We start from the raw sequence: 18317 nt of genomic DNA on the forward strand, positions 1-18317 counted from the left end.
TACCCAAAAATACTTAAAAACAAATAGTGACTTTCAGTGTAAAACTGTCCGGGCAGTTTGTACCACGTCTTCAAACGGGACTCGAACCGGGAACCTTTCAAATGTAGCACCAAGTCACCGGACAGATGTTTTCATGCTAGCTGACTGAGCGCAGTAAAAAAGAAAAAAAAAAAACCTGCGCCTGATGACTTAAGTCCTGAAAGAGGATAACGGCCGTCATCTGCACTCGTTAATCCAGTTTAGAACTCAGTTGGTTCAAAAAAAATAAATAAAAAAATCCCAGCGAGCGTCACCGACCTGCACCTGATGACGGTTCCATAGCAGAACGACGTTTACTGGTTTTACCACTGCCGCTGTACAGACACTGACACACAACAGACACTCCATTGCTGCCAGTCGGGTCTCGTCCACCACCGCTAGGGGTCGACTGAGGTCACGTGACCCGGAGGACGTTATGACAAGGAAACGGCACTAAGTCAGTCTGGAGCCATGAAAACACAGTTTGCTGCTTCTATCAACCAACCAGACGGTACTTCCTGCAGAACGACTGACTGAGGGACTGACTGAGGGACTGACTGACTGAGGGACTGACTGAGGGACTGACTGACTGACTGACTGACTGACTGACGGACTGACGGACGGACTGACGGACTGACGGACTGACTGAGGGACTGACTGACTGACTGACTGACTGACTGACTGACTGACTGACTGACTGACTGACTGACTGAAGGACTGACTGACTGACTGAGGGACTGACTGACTGAGGGACGGACTGACTGAGGGACGGACTGACTGACTGACTGAGGGACGGACTGACTGAGGGATGGACTGACTGACTGACTGACTGAAGGACTGACTGAAGGACGGACGGACTGACTGACGGACTGACGGACTGACTGACAGACTGACTGAAGGACTGACTGACTGACTGACGGACTGAAGGACGGACTGAAGGACGGACTGAAGGACGGACTGAAGGACTGACTGAAGGACTGACTGAAGGACGGACTGAAGGACGGACTGAAGGACTGACTGAAGGACTGACTGAAGGACGGACTGAAGGACGGACTGAAGGACGGACGGACTGACTGAAGGACTGACTGAAGGACTGACTGAAGGACGGACTGAAGGACGGACTGAAGGACTGACTGAAGGACTGACTGAAGGACTGACTGAAGGACGGACTGAAGGACTGACTGACTGACTGACTGACTGACTGACTGACTGACTGACTGACTGACTGACTGACTGACTGACTGAGGGACTGACTGAAGGACGGACGGACGTCCTGCCCGTTATACAACCGGCTGGCTGTCAGGAACGTCCTTCCACATGCATCGCCGGCCTTCCGTTCCCGCCACCGTGGCCCCGGTTCACTGCACCGTCTGCGTGCAGCGGCGGTGGGGGTTCTAAGGTTCTAGTCCCCCACCCCCGATGAGCTGTTTAACTGGTGCCGAGGGGAAACGTCTGTTTCTTTAACCCACCGGACCAATAAGGAGGGCAAGATTAAACTCTCTGTTATGCAAGACTGTCAGGTCCTACAGCAGCGGGGAGGGGAGGGGGGGGAGTAGGGGGGGGGGGGGAGGGGAGGGGGGGAGTAGGAAGTCTCTGGACCGATTCAGAAGTCAATGAAAACAGCATCACAGCTCAGAGCGTTCACTGACATCCTGTCAGCCGACCGACCAACCGACTCTCGCCGAGCAACACAAACGGAATTCCTCTGGGTAACGGGGCGGCGGGGCGCAGGCACGGCGTGAACCTTTGTCCCCCCCCCCCCCCCCCCCCCCCCCCATGTCCCCACCACCCCCCTCATGTCCCCACCCCCCCCCAAACTTCGGAAATAGCCGTGGACGGGGCGGCCGAGAATGTGAGATCGACTCGTGACTTCTGCTTCCCAAAATACGACACTGACATTGTAATGGCAAGGAGAAAAGGGCGAGCGAGAGTCAGATAGAGAGAGAGAGCGAGAGAGAGAGAGAGAGAGAGAGAGAGAGCTACTGTTCAACTTTTCCAACTCACATCCCTCCGTCGTCTAACGTCTCTCTCCCTCAGCAGGAGCTCATCTTTGTTTTGGTTTCACAAGTTGCCAGAAGTTGTGCGTAACCCTCCGAACACGAAGCACACACCCCTCTCTCTCTCTCTCTCTCTCTCTCTCTCTCTCTCACACACACACACACACACACACACACACACAGAATAACATCAAAGCCATGCCTGGAATTCCAGACTTCAGCCGGCTCCCAGACGAGGAGACGAGATTTTTCAAACCCTCGACCAGAAGCAGGAGTTTCCAGAGTGTTTACATGCTGACAGCAGCTGCTGCAGACTGGACACACTCTCACACTCACACACACACACACACACACACACACACACACACACACACACACACACACACACACACACACCTCAAGAGTGACCCGGAACACCTGTCGAGGTCCAGAGATCCGTCCCGGGTCCCAGAGTCCCGCTCCGTTAGTCCAGACAAAGTTCCACAAACGCGACTCGGTGTGACTGCAGCATATCGACCGACACACACACACACACACCACTGACACACACACACACACACACACACCACCACCACACTGAGTCCAGGAGTGTGTGTGGCTCAGCGTCTGTCCACTGGCTCCGCCCCTTTTTCCCTCCCGCTCCCTGAGCAGTGAGCCAGCATTCCAGCGGAGACTCACTTCCTGTCGTGGAGGAGTGGACGTCCTCCTCTGGTCAAACTTTACCGTCACACTTTTCTCACACTGAACTGGAAACTGGAGCAGATTTTTTTTTTACATTTTTTTTAACAAGATTTCTTTAAAATCGCTTCACAACACAGTTTTGGTTTGAGTCACACTCTGAACCAATTCGTGCTGAAAAACAGAAATAAAACGACCTGGCAGCAGTAGAAGGTTCTTTTCTAATCTTATAGTTGAACTGTGGTTGAAAAGTAACGTTGAGTTTCAGAAAAGTTTCGTGTCCACATGTCAACGTTTCCACGGAAACGGGCAGAAACAATGTAAACAATGTAAACAATGTACGTGATCAGTAGACGAACGATCACAATAAAAGTTCCTCCATCGTGTCGCGACGACTCCTAAAACCGGGTAGTTTTATTTTGATAGTCACTGTAATAATAATCCAACTTGGTAGTTTTATTTTGATAGTCACCGTAATAACAATCCAACTTGGTGGTTTTATTTTGATAGCCACTGTAATAATAATCCAACTTGGTAGTTTTATTTTGATAGCCACTGTAATAATAATCCAACTTGGTAGTTTTATTTTGATAGTCACCATAATAACAATCCAACTTGGTGGTTTTATTTTGATAGCCACTGTAATAATAATCCAACTTGGTAGTTTTATTTTGACAGTCACCATAATAACAATCCAATTTGGTAGTTTTATTTTGACAGTCACCATAATAACAATCCACCTGGTGGTTTTATTTTGATAGCCACTGTAATAATAATCCAACTTGGTAGTTTTATTTTGACAGTCACCATAATAACAATCCAACTTGGTAGTTTTATTTTGACAGTCACTGCAATAACAATCCAACCTGGTGGTTTTATTTGATTCACCAACTGTAAACCGTTTTCGTCAGTTTTTTTTGTTTTTTTCTGGCCAGTAGTTAAACTCCTGTGGTGTAATTCATCCCAACAATCTGCCTGAAATACACTTTCCTCCTAAATCTGAATGATTTCGGGGAACATCCTCTAAAGAAAATTCACTTCCGCCAATAAAGCCTGGATCAGAAGAGCGGCGGTCGCGGTGACGACGGCCGTCGACCAGCTTGTGAGGCGGGAAAATGAGCCCCGGCGGTCATAATTGCCGGTTTCCCCCCGTAGAGAGTGTCGGCGGCTGACAACTGCCTCGACACTCGACTAAACCAGCAACATCCTGCTCTGTTCCACGCGGCTCGACACTTTGATGACACGTTTCCATGACCGGCAGGAGCGCCGAGCCGCCGCGTCACCGCTTAATAGCAGAGGAACCGACAACGACGGCGTGTCGGCGATGTTAGAGGGACAAAGTGAAGCACGTAAACCTGATTTATACTTTACAGAAAAAAAAAAACCCAAAAAAACCTCTGAATCTTCTGTTCCTATTCCTCAAATTTGTATTTGTTGTGTTCCTCGTTCGGAGCAGATTTTCAAATCAGATTTTGTCTTTCATCTGCGATTCAAACCAGTTTGTTTAATTAATTCCTGCACAAAAGGCTTCACATATTCAATATTTGTCCTGTACTGAAGCGGCGTTGAGAGCTCCCTCGCCTTAAATAATAAATACTGAAAATCTCAACGCTCCTTACTATTAAAAAAAAAATATATACATATATATATATATTTAATTTTTTTTTTAATTCGCTTTGATATATATATCAAAGCGAACTACTGAAGAGTTAAAATGACTTAAGGCGCTTTAAGGCCCAGTTTACGTGACGTTTCCTAGACGAAATGCTAAAACGAAGCTCAGCGAGACTGAAAATGCAACTTTTTTCCTTTTTTTCTGAAGACGCTCCGACTCGGTCGCCGTGGAAACGGACGGGAAACAAAACTTCTGCACACGCGTGAGAAACGTACAAAGCATCACAAACGCCGTGAAACAGGCGCCGGGGCTTTTGCGCGTTGATAACGAGGCTCCGGATGGTTCTACGTCGTCGCCATCGTCGCTACGGGCGACGACGGAGACCAGATAGAATTTCCCGTCCACACGACTCGAGCAGCGAGTCTTTACCTCACGACTCGAGCAGCGAGTCTTTACCTCACGACTCGAGCAGCGAGTCTTTACCTCACGACTCGAGCAGCGAGTCTTTACCTCACGACCCGAGCAGCGAGTCTTTACCTCACGACTCGAGGAGCGAGTCTTTACCACACGACTCGAGGAGCGAGTCTTTACCTCCGTGACGCCGTTTATCAAGACGCGTCCGTCGGGTCGTGTTTGACTTCCCGCCGGCCGCCGGGTTAAACAAGGAGCTGCAGCGGCTTAATGACTGAGTCATTCATCTTCTTTGGATTCGATCTCACTACAGTTACCATGGGGGGGGCGGCGGGGGGGAGGGGGAGGGGGAGGGGGGAGGGGGGAGGGGGGATCAGGTTTTCAGCCCCGCTGAGCCATTTCTAGGCAGGGCGCTGGTCTGAAACCCAATTCCACCCGCGTCTTTAAAAGCTCAGCGAGTCCCGACGGACGCCGCTCACTTCCTCCTGCCACAAACAATCCCCCCCCCCCCCCCCCCCCCGGGCCCCGCCGCCGCCGTACGGTCGAGGTGAGGCGACGTGTCACGTAAGGCTTTCAAGAGAAAGACGATGACACATCGGCGGTGACGAGCAGCTTCTTCATTCAAACTCTTCTACAACAGGAAGCGTCTCAGTCACACACAGTGATTCACACTACAAGAGAATCTGTGAAACGACGACAAGACGCCTGATTTCTCTCTTTGCTTTCTGGGAATTTAAACTGGATAAAGCCAGTCGACAACCGAGAAGAACGATGGCAACATGACAGAACAACGGCAGAACGATACAGAATGACAGCAGAACGACAGAACGATGACAGAACAGCAGAACGACGGCAGAACGACGCAGAACGGCAGAACGACAGAACGACAACAGAACGACGGCAGAACGGCAGAACGACCGAACGCGACCAGAACAGCGGCAGAACAGCAGAATGACAGAACGACGGCAGAACGACAGAACGACGGCAGAACAGCAGAACGACAGAATGACGGCAGAACGACAGAACGACGGCAGAGCGACGGCAGAACAGCAGAACGACGACAGAACGGTGGCAGAACGACAGAACGACGACAGAACGACACAGAACGACGGCAGGAACGACGCAGAACGACGGCAGAACGACACAGAACGACGGCAGAACGACGGCAGAACGACGGCAGAACGACGCAGAACGACGGCAGAACGACGGCAGAACGACACAGAACGACACAGAACGATACAGAACGACAGTGTTGAAGAAGCCCGACGCCGTTTCCTGCTTCATCATCTGGGTAATTTCCTTAAAGAGACAGTAACCCGGTTCATGCAGCCCCTCACGTGCTGAGTAAACACTTCCAGGGCCTGAAGCTTTAACCTGCCGATACCTGCAAATCCCCCCCCCCTCCCTCCCTTCCTCCCTCCCTCCCTCCCTCCTTCTGCCCCCCCTGCACGCTCACCTCCACCGGGGCAAAAGTGAACAGGTCAGATTTAAGAGGGGAGCAGCTTTCTGGCACATTTCAATGGAGTGCTTTGGTTTGTAACGCCTCCCAAGTCCAGACGACCCCGGACAACGACCCCCCCAATGAAGACCCCCCCCCCCCCCAGTGTGGCTGTAGGTGTGTTACACAAGCCGGACGGATGAAAGGATCATTGTTTGCCAGACGCCCACAGAGGCGGTTCACGTAACAGAGCCACTTGTGAAATCGCAGCTTTTTAGCATTTTTGGGTCTCGGCGATCGGAAATCTGGGGGGGGGGGTCGCTATCGTCCAAACACCCGGCTTCACTCCCTTCCCTCGGGGGAAAAAACAAAAAAAACACAATGTCCCATGTTCAGATCATCATATTATATATAAAAAAAGCTCAACTCTCAAGGTTCCAGTTGAAAGTTGCAGAAATACGAGACGTGGAGATTTTTTACGGTGGAATTCTGCTCTAATTCATGTATTTTTAACCACAAGCAGAACCGAACACACTCAGATGCTCGATGACACACAGGACATTTAAATACATTCAATAATGTACAGCTTCTATTAGCAATTCTAATATCTCATCAAATATTCAGTATGTCTTAATATATCGTGTTAAATGTGTTGGTGACGGATTATCGTGAGAGTAAACATGTTTTGATGCAGATTTTCTACACTTAAAGAGAATATTCTGGGGTTTTTATGCTTGTTATTCACGGTTTTAGTGAGAAAATAACTCTAGTCTTGTGCTTCAAATGTGGAGTTTCCTCTAAAAACGATTAAAATTTAAATATACAGGCTATTTTTTCTTCTTTTTTTTACAGTAATGGAAAAGTTCGTTGACAGATTGGAGCTACTTTACAGATTTCGCTGTAAGCACAGGTGAAAGTTCTGCTGCAGGATTTGGGTTAGTAAACGAGAGAACGGATTGTTTTCCTGCACAACTTCAATCCGGCTCATTGCAGCAAAAGTTACCAGGAGGCGCCGGGCGTCTCCGAACAAACTTGAAATAAAACGCTTGAGGTGGAAACACCTTCGAATAAACCACAGGGAAGCTTTCAGAATAAAGCTTGATGGTTTTAAAATGTGTTTGAAAGACAAATTTAACAAGAGTACGTTTCTCTTTTGGGAAATCGGATAAATATGCAGTTTTTTTTTAGTTTTTGTTTTTGTTAGTATTTATCTGATGGTCGGCTGAGACTCTCACCTGCTTCGGGGCAGAAACATGGACTCCTTGATGAACACGGAGCCGGACAACAGGATGTACCAGCAGCTTCCTATGTCATCAGGACTGGAGAGGAGGAGGAGGGGGGGGGGGAGAGGGGGGGGGAGGAGGAGGGGGGGGGGAGGAGGAGGAGGGGGGGGGGAGGAGGAGGAGGAGGAGGAGGAGGAGGGAGGGGGGGGGGGGGGGGGAGGAGTGAGGAGGAGAAAAAAAAGACACAAATTAGAATCATTGGTCAGAAATGTTGACAGAAAATGACTTTTATATTTGATAGAAGCTGTGTGTGTGTGTGTGTGTGTGTGTGTGTGTGTGTGTGTGTGTGTGTGTGTGTGTGTGTGTGTGTGTGTGTGTGTGTGTGTGTACAAACAGAGTGTATAAAATACCTGCAACTGCTTGAATAAACATGAAAACGTAGTAAATGACTGAATCTGAAGTGAGAAATCTTCAAAGAAGCAAATTTGAGGTAAAATCGTCGCTGAATAAATTATTTTTACATCAAATATTTCCCCCCTCCCCTCCCTCCCTCCCCCCTCCCCCCTCCCCCCTCCCCCCTCCCCGCTCCCCCCTCCCCCCTCCCCCCTCCCCCTCCCCTCTCTCCTCTCTCCTCTCTCCTCTCTCCTCTCTCCTCTCTCCTCCCTCCTCCCTCCTCTCTGGATTGCAGGGAGATAATCTGGATCCTCGCTAGTCGGTAGGATCGGGATTATCAAAGTAGGATGTTCAACTACTGAGAATGTAAACAAATGCTAAAGAGAGATGGATAAAAAACTATTAATGCTTGTTTTTTTTTTTTAATCTGTGGAATCGCTTCCAGAGGCTCAACGAGTCACCGTTAGCATACGAAGCTGCTCTGCGTTCTAAACATCTGATCTGTGATCCGAGGAACCGTCTGAACAGACGTTCCTTCAGACTCAGGCTAACGCTAGCAGCTAACGTTAGCAGCTAAGTTTAGCGCTGATCGGAACAATGGAGGGAGTCTGAAAGCCCCCGTCAATCAAATATGTTCAGCGAACGTCTCTGTGACGCGGAGGAAGAGGAAGCCGTCAGAGGAGGAAGTGTTTTAACGTGACGCCGACAGGAAGAGGAACCAGGAACTGGCTTCATGTCTCAACTCAGCTTTCAAACCTTTTCAAACCTCCACACCAAATAATCCAAGAAACTCTATGATTATTAGATGCAACTTAATTCTAATTAGCAAGACAATAAGTGATTTCTAAGCATAATGCAGTCCAACATGACATGAGCCATGTTTTACACCCTGCGGGAGGAAACAACAGGACCAAAAGAAAACGGACATAAAAATACTAAATCATCAAAGAGGAACCGAGAAGAAAACATCTATTTGATCGAGAAGAAAACATCTATTTGATATCCATCTTGACGAAAAGCCATCAAGTTCAGTCCTTCTGAAATATGTAGTAAAGTGTAAAGAATGTACACGTTTTCCCACTTTCATCAAAGTGAGCCGAGTTTTTAGTTTTAGTAGAAATAGTGAATCGACGTTCTGCAGCGTCCGGCTGGGAGAAGCTCCCGTCGTTACACCTGCACGGCGCCGACACCGGGAGAAGTGTGGCCCTGCCTGGCGCAGCCTCAGGCTGCAGACGGCGCCCCCTACTGACGCCGCCTCCTCGGGGGGCGAGCCAGGCTGCAGACGGCGCCCCCTACTGACGCCGCCTCCTCGGGGGGGGCGAGCCAGGCTGCAGACGGCGCCCCCTACTGACGCCGCCTCCTCGGGGAGCGAGCCAGGCTGCAGACGGCGCCCCCTACTGACGCCGCCTCCTCGGGGAGCGAGCCAGGCTGCAGACGGCGCCCCCTACTGACGCCGCCTCCTCGGGGGGCGAGCCAGGCTGCACACGGCGCCCCCTACTGACGCCGCCTCCTCGGGGGGCGAGCCAGGCTGCACACGGCGCCCCCTACTGACGCCGCCTCCTCGGGGGGCGAGCCAGGCTGCAGACGGCGCCCCCTACTGACGCCGCCTCCTCGGGGAGCGAGCCAGGCTGCAGACGGCGCCCCCTACTGACGCCGCCTCCTCGGGGGGAGAGCCAGGCTGCAGACGGCGCCCCCTACTGACGCCGCCTCCTCGGGGGGCAAGCCAGGCTGCAGACGGCGCCCCCTACTGACGCCGCCTCCTCGGGGGGCGAGCCAGGCTGCACACGGCGCCCCCTACTGACGCCGCCTCCTCGGGGGGAGAGCCAGGCTGCAGACGGCGCCCCCTACTGACGCCGCCTCCTCGGGGAGCGAGCCAGGCTGCACACGGCGCCCCCTAGTGACGCCGCCTCCTCGAGGAGCGAGCCAGGCTGCAGACGGCGCCCCCTACTGACGCCGCCTCCTCGGGGAGCGAGCCAGGCTGCAGACGGCGCCCCCTACTGACGCCGCCTCCTCGGGGGGCGAGCCAGGCTGCAGACGGCGCCCCCTACTGACGCCACCTCCTCGGGGAGCGAGCCAGGCTGCAGACGGCGCCCCCTACTGACGCCGCCTCCTCGGGGAGCGAGCCAGGCTGCACACGGCGCCCCCTACTGACGCCGCCTCCTCGAGGAGCGAGCCAGGCTGCAGACGGCGCCCCCTACTGACGCCGCCTCCTCGGGGAGCGAGCCAGGCTGCAGACGGCGCCCCCTACTGACGCCGCCTCCTCGGGGAGCGAGCCAGGCTGCACACGGCGCCCCCTACTGACGCCGCCTCCTCGAGGAGCGAGCCAGGCTGCAGACGGCGCCCCCTACTGACGCCGCCTCCTCGGGGAGCGAGCCAGGCTGCAGACGGCGCCCCCTACTGACGCCGCCTCCTCGGGGAGCGAGCCAGGCTGCACACGGCGCCCCCTACTGACGCCGCCTCCTCGGGGAGCGAGCCAGGCTGCAGACGGCGCCCCCTACTGACGCCGCCTCCTCGGGGAGCAAGCCAGGCTGCAGACGGCGCCCCCTACTGACGCCGCCTCCTCGGGGGGCGAGCCAGGCTGCAGATGGCGCCCCCTACTGACGCCGCCTCCTCGGGGGGCGAGCCAGGCTGCAGACGGCGCCCCCTACTGACGCCGCCTCCTCGGGGGGCGAGCCAGGCTGCAGACGGCGCCCCCTACTGACGCCGCCTCCTCGGGGAGCGAGCCAGGCTGCACACGGCGCCCCCTACTGACGCCGCCTCCTCGGGGAGCGAGCCAGGCTGCAGACGGCGCCCCCTACTGACGCCGCCTCCTCGGGGGGCGAGCCAGGCTGCACACGGCGCCCCCTACTGACGCCGCCTCCTCGGGGGGCGAGCCAGGCTGCAGACGCCGCCCCCTACTGACGCCGCCTCCTCGGGGAACGAGCCAGGCTGCAGACGGCGCCCCCTACTGACGCCCAGCGAAACCTCCTCCTGCGCCACTGTGACGGCTCGGCTTGGCATTTGGGAACGAGTCGAATGAAATGATTAAATATTAATTGCTGGGACGCAGATGTGTCGAGAGAAAGAAGCACCTCACAGGCCCACCGAGGAGGAAGAGGAGGAGGAGGAGGAGGAAGATGAGGAGGAGGAAGAGGAAGAAGAGAAATGTAGGAGATAGAAGACTCTTATGTACCACGACAGCTTGACTGAACTGGGTCAATCGTGCTGGAAGAGATAGTGAAACGCTCAACATCACCCACCAACACGGGGGGGGATACCAGTGCTGGGGGGTGGGGGTGGGTGGAGGGGGGGGCAGGAGGAGTTTTACCACATGAAGCCTGAATTTAACGCAAAAAACTAAATTGTATTCAGGAAGAATGTAGTTTTTCTTCACTCAGTCGTGTTTCTCGTGTTCCCCACAAGAAAGTGTGTCCAGGTTTTAAAAAGTGTGTTGCTCCAAGCAGCCAATCAGAAATCAAACCCTATATGATGTCATCGGGGGTTCAGCCAATCACAGTGATTGACTCCTCCCACAATCAGGCAGCTCTGCTCTGGCCCATGGCGCCACGAGAGGAAGTACTTCCTCCTCTTCCCATAGATGGGCGGAGCCAGTCCAGCTCACACAGACACAGCAGATTCTGAATGTAGCTCCTAGGATTCCCACGGAGATGGGAGGAGGTGGGAGGAGATGGAAGGAGGAGGTGGGAGGAGGTGGAAGGAGGTGGAGCCGTGAGCCGGTCGGCCTCCGACTCCCCGACACTTTAGACACATAATCTGAGGATTGGAAATCCTGAGAGGGTCAGACGTTCATGAGATATAGAGCGTGTGTGTGTGTGTGTGTGTGTGTGTGTGTGTGTGTGTGTGTGTGTGTGTGTGTGTGTGTGTGTGTGTGTGTGTGTGTGTGTGTGTGTGTGTGTGTGTGTGTGTGTGTGTGTCAGAGAAGATGAGTACTTCCCTAACTACCACCTCTGATCCCCCCATCATCACCACTCGGCTCTGAACTGGTCACAACCACACGTTTCACACAACATTATGGATTTTTGCACAACAACAAAATAACATATATTCAACCTGCACAAATAAAATGCTGAAGCAAGTATCGGACAGTTTAGTTTGTTTTTTTTAACAAAATAAACTATTTTATTGTGGATGGTGTAAAAAAAGAAAGAGTTGTCGTGTTATCTAACAAGAAATGGCCGCGCGTCGCTCTTGATGAGCGTAAAGCCGTTAAAAGCACATTTCCTCACGTCGTAACTGGAAAGCATTGCAGTATTTGCGGCGGCGGGATGCGTCGCCGTGTACACTACGGGCCAGACGACTTCATAAGAGACGCCGTCACAATTAAATCTCCCCGTTGACTTTTAGAGCCGCGGTTGTAAACGGACCAGGACGTGAAGACCGGCTGGTAGAAGCCGGTATTTATAGACGAGCCGGCTGGTTAACATCCCGGAGACGAGGAAACGCAATCTGATCCGCCGCTGCTTAATGCCCAGCGCTTATCTGGGAGAGACGGGACGACTTTTATAGGTTAATACATGCAGGCTTACACACACACACACACACACACACACACACACACACGCATGCACACGAGCCAATAAAGCAGAAAGAAATCAAGCCGCTGTGTTCCTGCAGCCCGGGGCGACGAGCAGCGACTTTAAAAGCACTTTTAAGTTTGTTTTTTTTATCCTGGAACAACCCGGCTCACACCGGATGAAGTCTCTTTTTTTTTTTTTTTTTTTTTTTTTTTTTTTATTCCCAGGTCTGGTTGGAACGTCGTGGTTCAGCGTCACGCCGACTTTCACCTTTAAGGTTATGAATGAAACGCTTTTCTGAAACTGCTTCTTAAAAGACTTCAATCAGGTCACTCCTGCAAGCAGGAAACTTTACTGTGAAGGAACTCGTTTATTTTTGAGAGAGAGAGATGGAGAGAGCGAGATGGAGAGAGCGAGAGAGAGAGAGAGAGAGAGAGAGTCTGGCCAGTTCAGATTCATAAATAAAGTCACTTCCTTGTCGTCGTTTCCCGCCGAGTCACTGAAGGGAGCAGAGAGTGGAGCAGAAAGTGGAGTTGAAAGTGGAGTTGAAAGTGGAGTTGAAAGTGGAGCGCCGCTCCCCGCCGAGGCTCCGGCTCCTCGCCGGGCTGCAGGCCGATTCGCCGTGACACTGACCCACATCCACACACACACACACACACACACACTCCCCAGCAGCGCCTCGCCCACCCGCGCCTCCATCAACCTCCACCTCGCTGCCGCTTCATCAGTCACTTCAGCCCACGTCGTGTTTTGATCACATTAAACTGAAACGCTCGTCTTTTTTCTCCCGCAGCCGTTCAGGTGGAGCTAAAACTGAAACACACACACACACACACACACACACACACACACACACACACACACACACACACACACACACACACACACACACACACACACACACACACACACACACACACACACACACACACACACACACACACACACACACACACACACACACACACAGGTACTTACTAGTACAGCACTTCGTTGGCCTCGTGTCTCTCGTAGCGAACCGTCTCACACATCATCCTGCAGACGAGGAAGAACCAATCAACACTCAGGATCAATACGCCCAGAATCAGTCAGGTGTTTGTTAGCCTTTGTTAGAGTTTGTTAGTGTTTATTAGTGTTTGTTAGCATTCACTAGCGTTTATTAGTGTTTATTAGCGTTTGTTAGTGCTTATTAGCGTCTATTAGCATTTGTTAGTGTTTATTAGAGTTTGTTAGTGTTTATTAGCATTTATTAGCGTTTGTTAGTGTTTATTAGCATTTATTAGAGTTTGTTAGTGTTTATTAGCATTTATTAGCATTTGTTAGTGTTTATTAGAGTTTGTTAGTGTTTATTAGCATTTATTAGCGTTTGTTAGTGTTTATTAGCATTTATTAGAGTTTGTTAGTGTTTATTAGCATTTATTAGCGTTTGTTAGTGTTTATTAGCATTTATTAGAGTTTGTTAGTGCTTATTAGCATTTATTAGCATTTGTTAGTGTTTATTAGAGTTTGTTAGTGTTTATTAGCATTTATTAGCGTTTGTTAGTGTTTATTAGCATTTATTAGAGTTTGTTAGTGTTTATTAGCGTTTGTTAGTGCTTATTAGCGTCTATTAGCATTTATTAGAGTTTGTTAGTGTTTATTAGCGTTTGTTAGTGTTTATTAGAGTTTGTTAGTGTTTATTAGCATTTGTTAGTGTTTATTAGCATTTATTAGCGTTTGTTAGTGTTTATTAGCATTTCTTAGAGTTTGTTAGTGTTTATTAGCGTTTGTTAGTGCTTATTAGCATCTATTAGCATTTATTAGAGTTTGTTAGTGCTTATTAGCATTTATTAGCGTTTGTTAGTGTTTATTAGAGTTTGTTAGTGTTTATTAGCGTTTGTTAGTGTTTATTAGAGTTTGTTAGTGTTTATTAGCATTTGTTAGTGTTTATTAGCATTTATTAGCATTTGTTAGTGTTTATTAGCATTTATTAGAGTTTGTTAGTGTTTATTAGCGTTTGTTAGTGCTTATTAGCGTCTATTAGCATTTATTAGAGTTTGTTAGTGCTTATTAGCATTTATTACCGTTTGTTAGTGTTTATTAGAGTTTGTTAGTGTTTATTAGCGTTTGTTAGTGTTTATTAGAGTTTGTTAGTGTTTATTAGCGTTTGTTAGTGTTTATTAGCATTTATTAGCGTTTGTTAGTGTTATTAGTATTTATTAGAGTTTGTTAGTGTTTATTAGCGTTTGTTAGTGCTTATTAGCGTCTATTAGCATTTATTAGAGTTTGTTAGTGCTTATTAGCATTTATTAGCGTTTGTTAGTGTTTATTAGAGTTTGTTAGTGTTTATTAGCGTTTGTTAGCGTTTATTAGAGTTTGTTCGTGTTTATTAGCGTTTGTTAGCATTCATAAGCGTTTGTTAGCGTTTATTAGTGTTTATTAGCATTTGTTAGTGTTTATTAGCATTTATTAGTGTTTATTAGCGTTTGTTAGTGTTTATTAGCGTTTATTAGTGTTTGTTAGCGTTTATTAGCATTTGTTTGCATTTATTAGTGTTTGTTAGTGTTAATTCGCGTTTATTGGTGTTTATTAGCATTTATTAGTGTTTATTAGCATTTGTTAGCGTTTGTTAGCGCTTGTTAGTGCTTGTTAGCGTTTATTAGCATTTATTAGCATTTGTTAGCATTTACTAGTTGTTTGTTAGCGTTTGTTAGCGTTTATTAGCATTTGTTAGTGTTTATTAGTGTTTGTTAGCATTTATTAGTGATTATTAGCGTTTGTTAGTGTTTATTACTGTTCGTTAGCGCGTTAGTGTTTGTTAGCGTTGGTCAGCGTTTGTTAGCGATGTCACAACCCGAGGAACAAGGCGGCTGATTAGCAGCGGTTTTACTTTTGATGCCTCAACGTTTGGCGCAAAAGTCTGATGAAAAAAAGTGACGTTGCCTCACAAGGAAGCGTTTCAGATGAAAAACACGATTTGTGGTGGACGTAACGGTTTGGTGTCATAAAGATCCTCCATTCACTTCCTTCTCCAACATTAAATATAATTTTAAACGACCAGTTAAAAACCTTCTGCTTCAAACACTCTTTTTGCCTTCATATTGTTCCCTTCTACCGTCGTACTTCTACATTTGTGTCGAGGTATAAGACAGTTTTTACACGACGCTTCAAGAGGAAACACACCTTTTGTTGCACTTTTGTTTCAGAAAAGTTTCACGTTTAGATGCAACATGTTGAAGAACAATGTCCGTTTACAAGGAAATAGCAGAATGACTGAAAATGATGTAGTTCACCACGTTGGGCCACTAGTTGGAGCTGTTGGTTGTTGTGATAAAACTAAAAAAAAACTGTAAAAAGTTGTAAAAAAAATACAAAATGTAGCCGTTTCATCGTAAACATGTTATTTGTTGGAGACATAGATTGTTTTGTTCGACCCCACAATCATCTGGACGCCGTTCTGACGTTTGGTGCGGCTGCATTGCATCATGGTCCGGCGAGAGCGCCCCCTGGGGAGCAGGTGGGTGGTTCTGTGTTTTCTCTTCTGCTCCCGGTGGTTACGTAACTTTGGAAAATAAAAAAAAGGTTCCAAAAAAACCGGACCTTCACCGCCGGATTCTTCACGATGTCACAGCTTATTTTTGATTCCAGAACCAGTTTCTGTGGGTTTAAACTTCAACATGACGACATAACCGACTGACGGTGCAGCAGTTCGTCGCACAAGGAGCAGAAAACGTCCGGCTTTCCGGGAAAAAACACAAAAAAACCAACACGTTTCTCAACGCAGACGAGAGAAAAAGCAGAAGAAGGAGATTCTGGGATGTTTTTAATCCTTCTGTTTGTTGTTGAGAGGCGATGACGGAGCGGTGGGCCGGGCCGTGGGACCGCCGGGACATTCCTCAGGATCCCACCCCGGGGGGGAGGGGAGGAGGGGGGGGGGAGGGGGGTCACACACCGGAATGTTCCAGCTCCGGAGAGAGGGGTCACGGACTTTTAACATTGTTTCCCTCGCCGCCGTAATCCACATGTATGCACACAAGGCATGCTGGGAACCGACTCCTGACTCGCCGTGTTTGGAGAGTCTTGTTGTTTGTGTTTCCTCGCCGCGCAAACGAGCGGCGGCCGCCGCGGGACGGCGAAACGGCTGAACGACTGAGCGACGCGGCGGCGAATCACGGCGGCTCGTTTCTGACGGGGGGGGGTTATCGTCTCGTGTGGATTGCGTTGAATTTATGCGTTGAATTTCTCTCATTTTGATTTAAAGAAAAAAAAAAACCTTCAGACTCTTCAACCTCTTTTAGCTTATTACAAAAACAAAACAGCGCCTCCTAGTGGCCAAACATGAACTCGTCAATTCCAGCAGCCAGTAGAAACTGGCACCGTTTTTTGCGGTTCACGCAGGCTTTTATTTTGACACGTCGGCGTGTAAACGGGGCCACAAAGCAGTGACTCGTCTTATTTATCGTGCAGAACTGAAAATAAACGACGTCCTCTGAACCCCGGGAGTGTTTGCAGGCCTGTGATGTCACCACAGTTTTACACACTGCTCTCCTCGCTCTGGAAAAGGTCAAGTGGCTGTTCTCTGTGGACGTGCACCCCCCCCCCCCCTCCCCCTCTCTGCAGGCTACCGCCCCCTGCTGTGCAGGGAGAGGCCTGACACCTCGTGCGTCCTGCAGCACATGAAGCGTCTCCCTCCCTGCAGAAGAAGCGCCGCTTTGTTCGCTTCTTGTTGGAACCGAAGCGGTAAAATGCGATCAGAGTGGAACCTCTCGACAAACGCCGGCCTGAGGAAGGCGAGAGCGGCGGCGCCGTGACGCAACCAGTGTTTATCTGCCGGCGGCTTCGTTTTGGCCAACTGGAACATTTTAAAGGAAAACTTACAAACTAGCCTCTTTAGTTTGGCTTCCATGCGGCTCTTTGTTTGCTTTACTTCACTCATTACATTAGAAACCTTTTATAAAAGGTTTTAAATGTAATATTCTTTTTTTTTTTGCACGCATTTTAGAAACACTCCCGTCTCTCATCAGGCATGTTTGTCGCTTCCTTTAATTGTTTCTCACACTTCTACTTCCGTCCAATTATTTTTTTTCTTGCAGAGGAAACTGGCAAACACACCTATAATTGATCTTCATGGAGAATATAGGTGTGTGTGTGTGTGTGTGTGTGTGTGTGTGTGTGTGTGTGTGTGTGTGTGTGTGTGTGTGTGTGTGTGTGTGTGTGTGTGTGTGTGTGTGTGTGTGTGTGTGTGTGTGTGTGTGTGTGTGTGTGTGTGTGTGCGCGCAGCCCAGCTGAAGTCTGTTTACCATTTAAATTGCACCTTATTGACTCAGCAGCTCTCTGCAGGTGATTAAAGGCCACGGGGGGGCGGAGCCTCGCACATTTAGGCCCCGTTTCCATGACGACCAAGTGAAAACGTAAAAGCCTTTGTTGTGTTTTGGGAGCCTATTGACGCCACCGAGACACTGAATGTGCAACTTTCTGAGTGTATTGTTCTCTGCAGCGTGTGTGCGTGTGTGCGTGCGTGTGTGTGTGTGTGTGTGTGCGTGTGTGTGACGGCCAACAGCACCAACTAGTGGCCCAACATGCTCAGTACATCGTTTTCTGCATTTCTGGGTGAAATTATTCTGGAACAAAAAACACAAAAATGATGCGTTTTCACATTTTAGCTGCCGACACTGACCTCAGCTGGTGCTCCCGCAGGTTGGACAAGGCCTCCATCCCGTGAAGGTAAGAGTAGACGATCTCCAGATCCTGAGGAAGAGGAGGAAGAGGAAGAGGAAGAGGAGGAGAGTCAGGACAAATGTCAAGGGTCGAGCAGTTTGAATTCCCGGTGTAGACAAGACAGTCCACCAGAATCCACAGGGAGAGGCTGAGTTCAGCCACAGACACACTCCGTTATTTCTGCTTTTGTTTTCTCCAAGAAGGTTTTATTTTGTGTAAAATATCTTCCATTTGATGAGTTTATGATCACGTTTGAAATCAGTGGTTTGACCGGGAGCGACGGTTCGGGTTGTGAACTCGGGACGACGACGGCGTCGATTCCTGTGGCTGAAC

General features: G+C 49.6%; 1 protein-coding gene across 4 annotated transcripts in view; it reads right to left on the bottom strand.

Annotated features, from left to right (window-relative positions):
* LOC308148303 (rap guanine nucleotide exchange factor 2-like) overlaps nt 1-18011 on the bottom strand; it is an 84931-nt gene extending 66920 nt beyond the window's left edge. For all 4 annotated transcript variants that reach the window (XM_080521750.1, XM_080521752.1, XM_080521751.1 and 1 more), the window contains exons 1-3: nt 17944-18011; nt 13266-13322; nt 7393-7476 (exon numbers count right to left, since the gene is read on the bottom strand). In XM_080521750.1, coding sequence (XP_080377876.1) covers nt 7393-7476; nt 13266-13322; nt 17944-17981 — 179 coding nt within the window. In that variant the 5' untranslated portion in view covers nt 17982-18011. The remainder of the gene's footprint in view (nt 1-7392; nt 7477-13265; nt 13323-17943) is intronic.
* Between the last annotated feature and the right edge of the window lie 306 nt (nt 18012-18317).

This window comes from Blennius ocellaris, assembly GCF_963422515.1.
Source record: "Blennius ocellaris genome assembly, contig: SCAFFOLD_143, whole genome shotgun sequence".
Taxonomy (NCBI): domain Eukaryota; kingdom Metazoa; phylum Chordata; class Actinopteri; order Blenniiformes; family Blenniidae; genus Blennius; species Blennius ocellaris.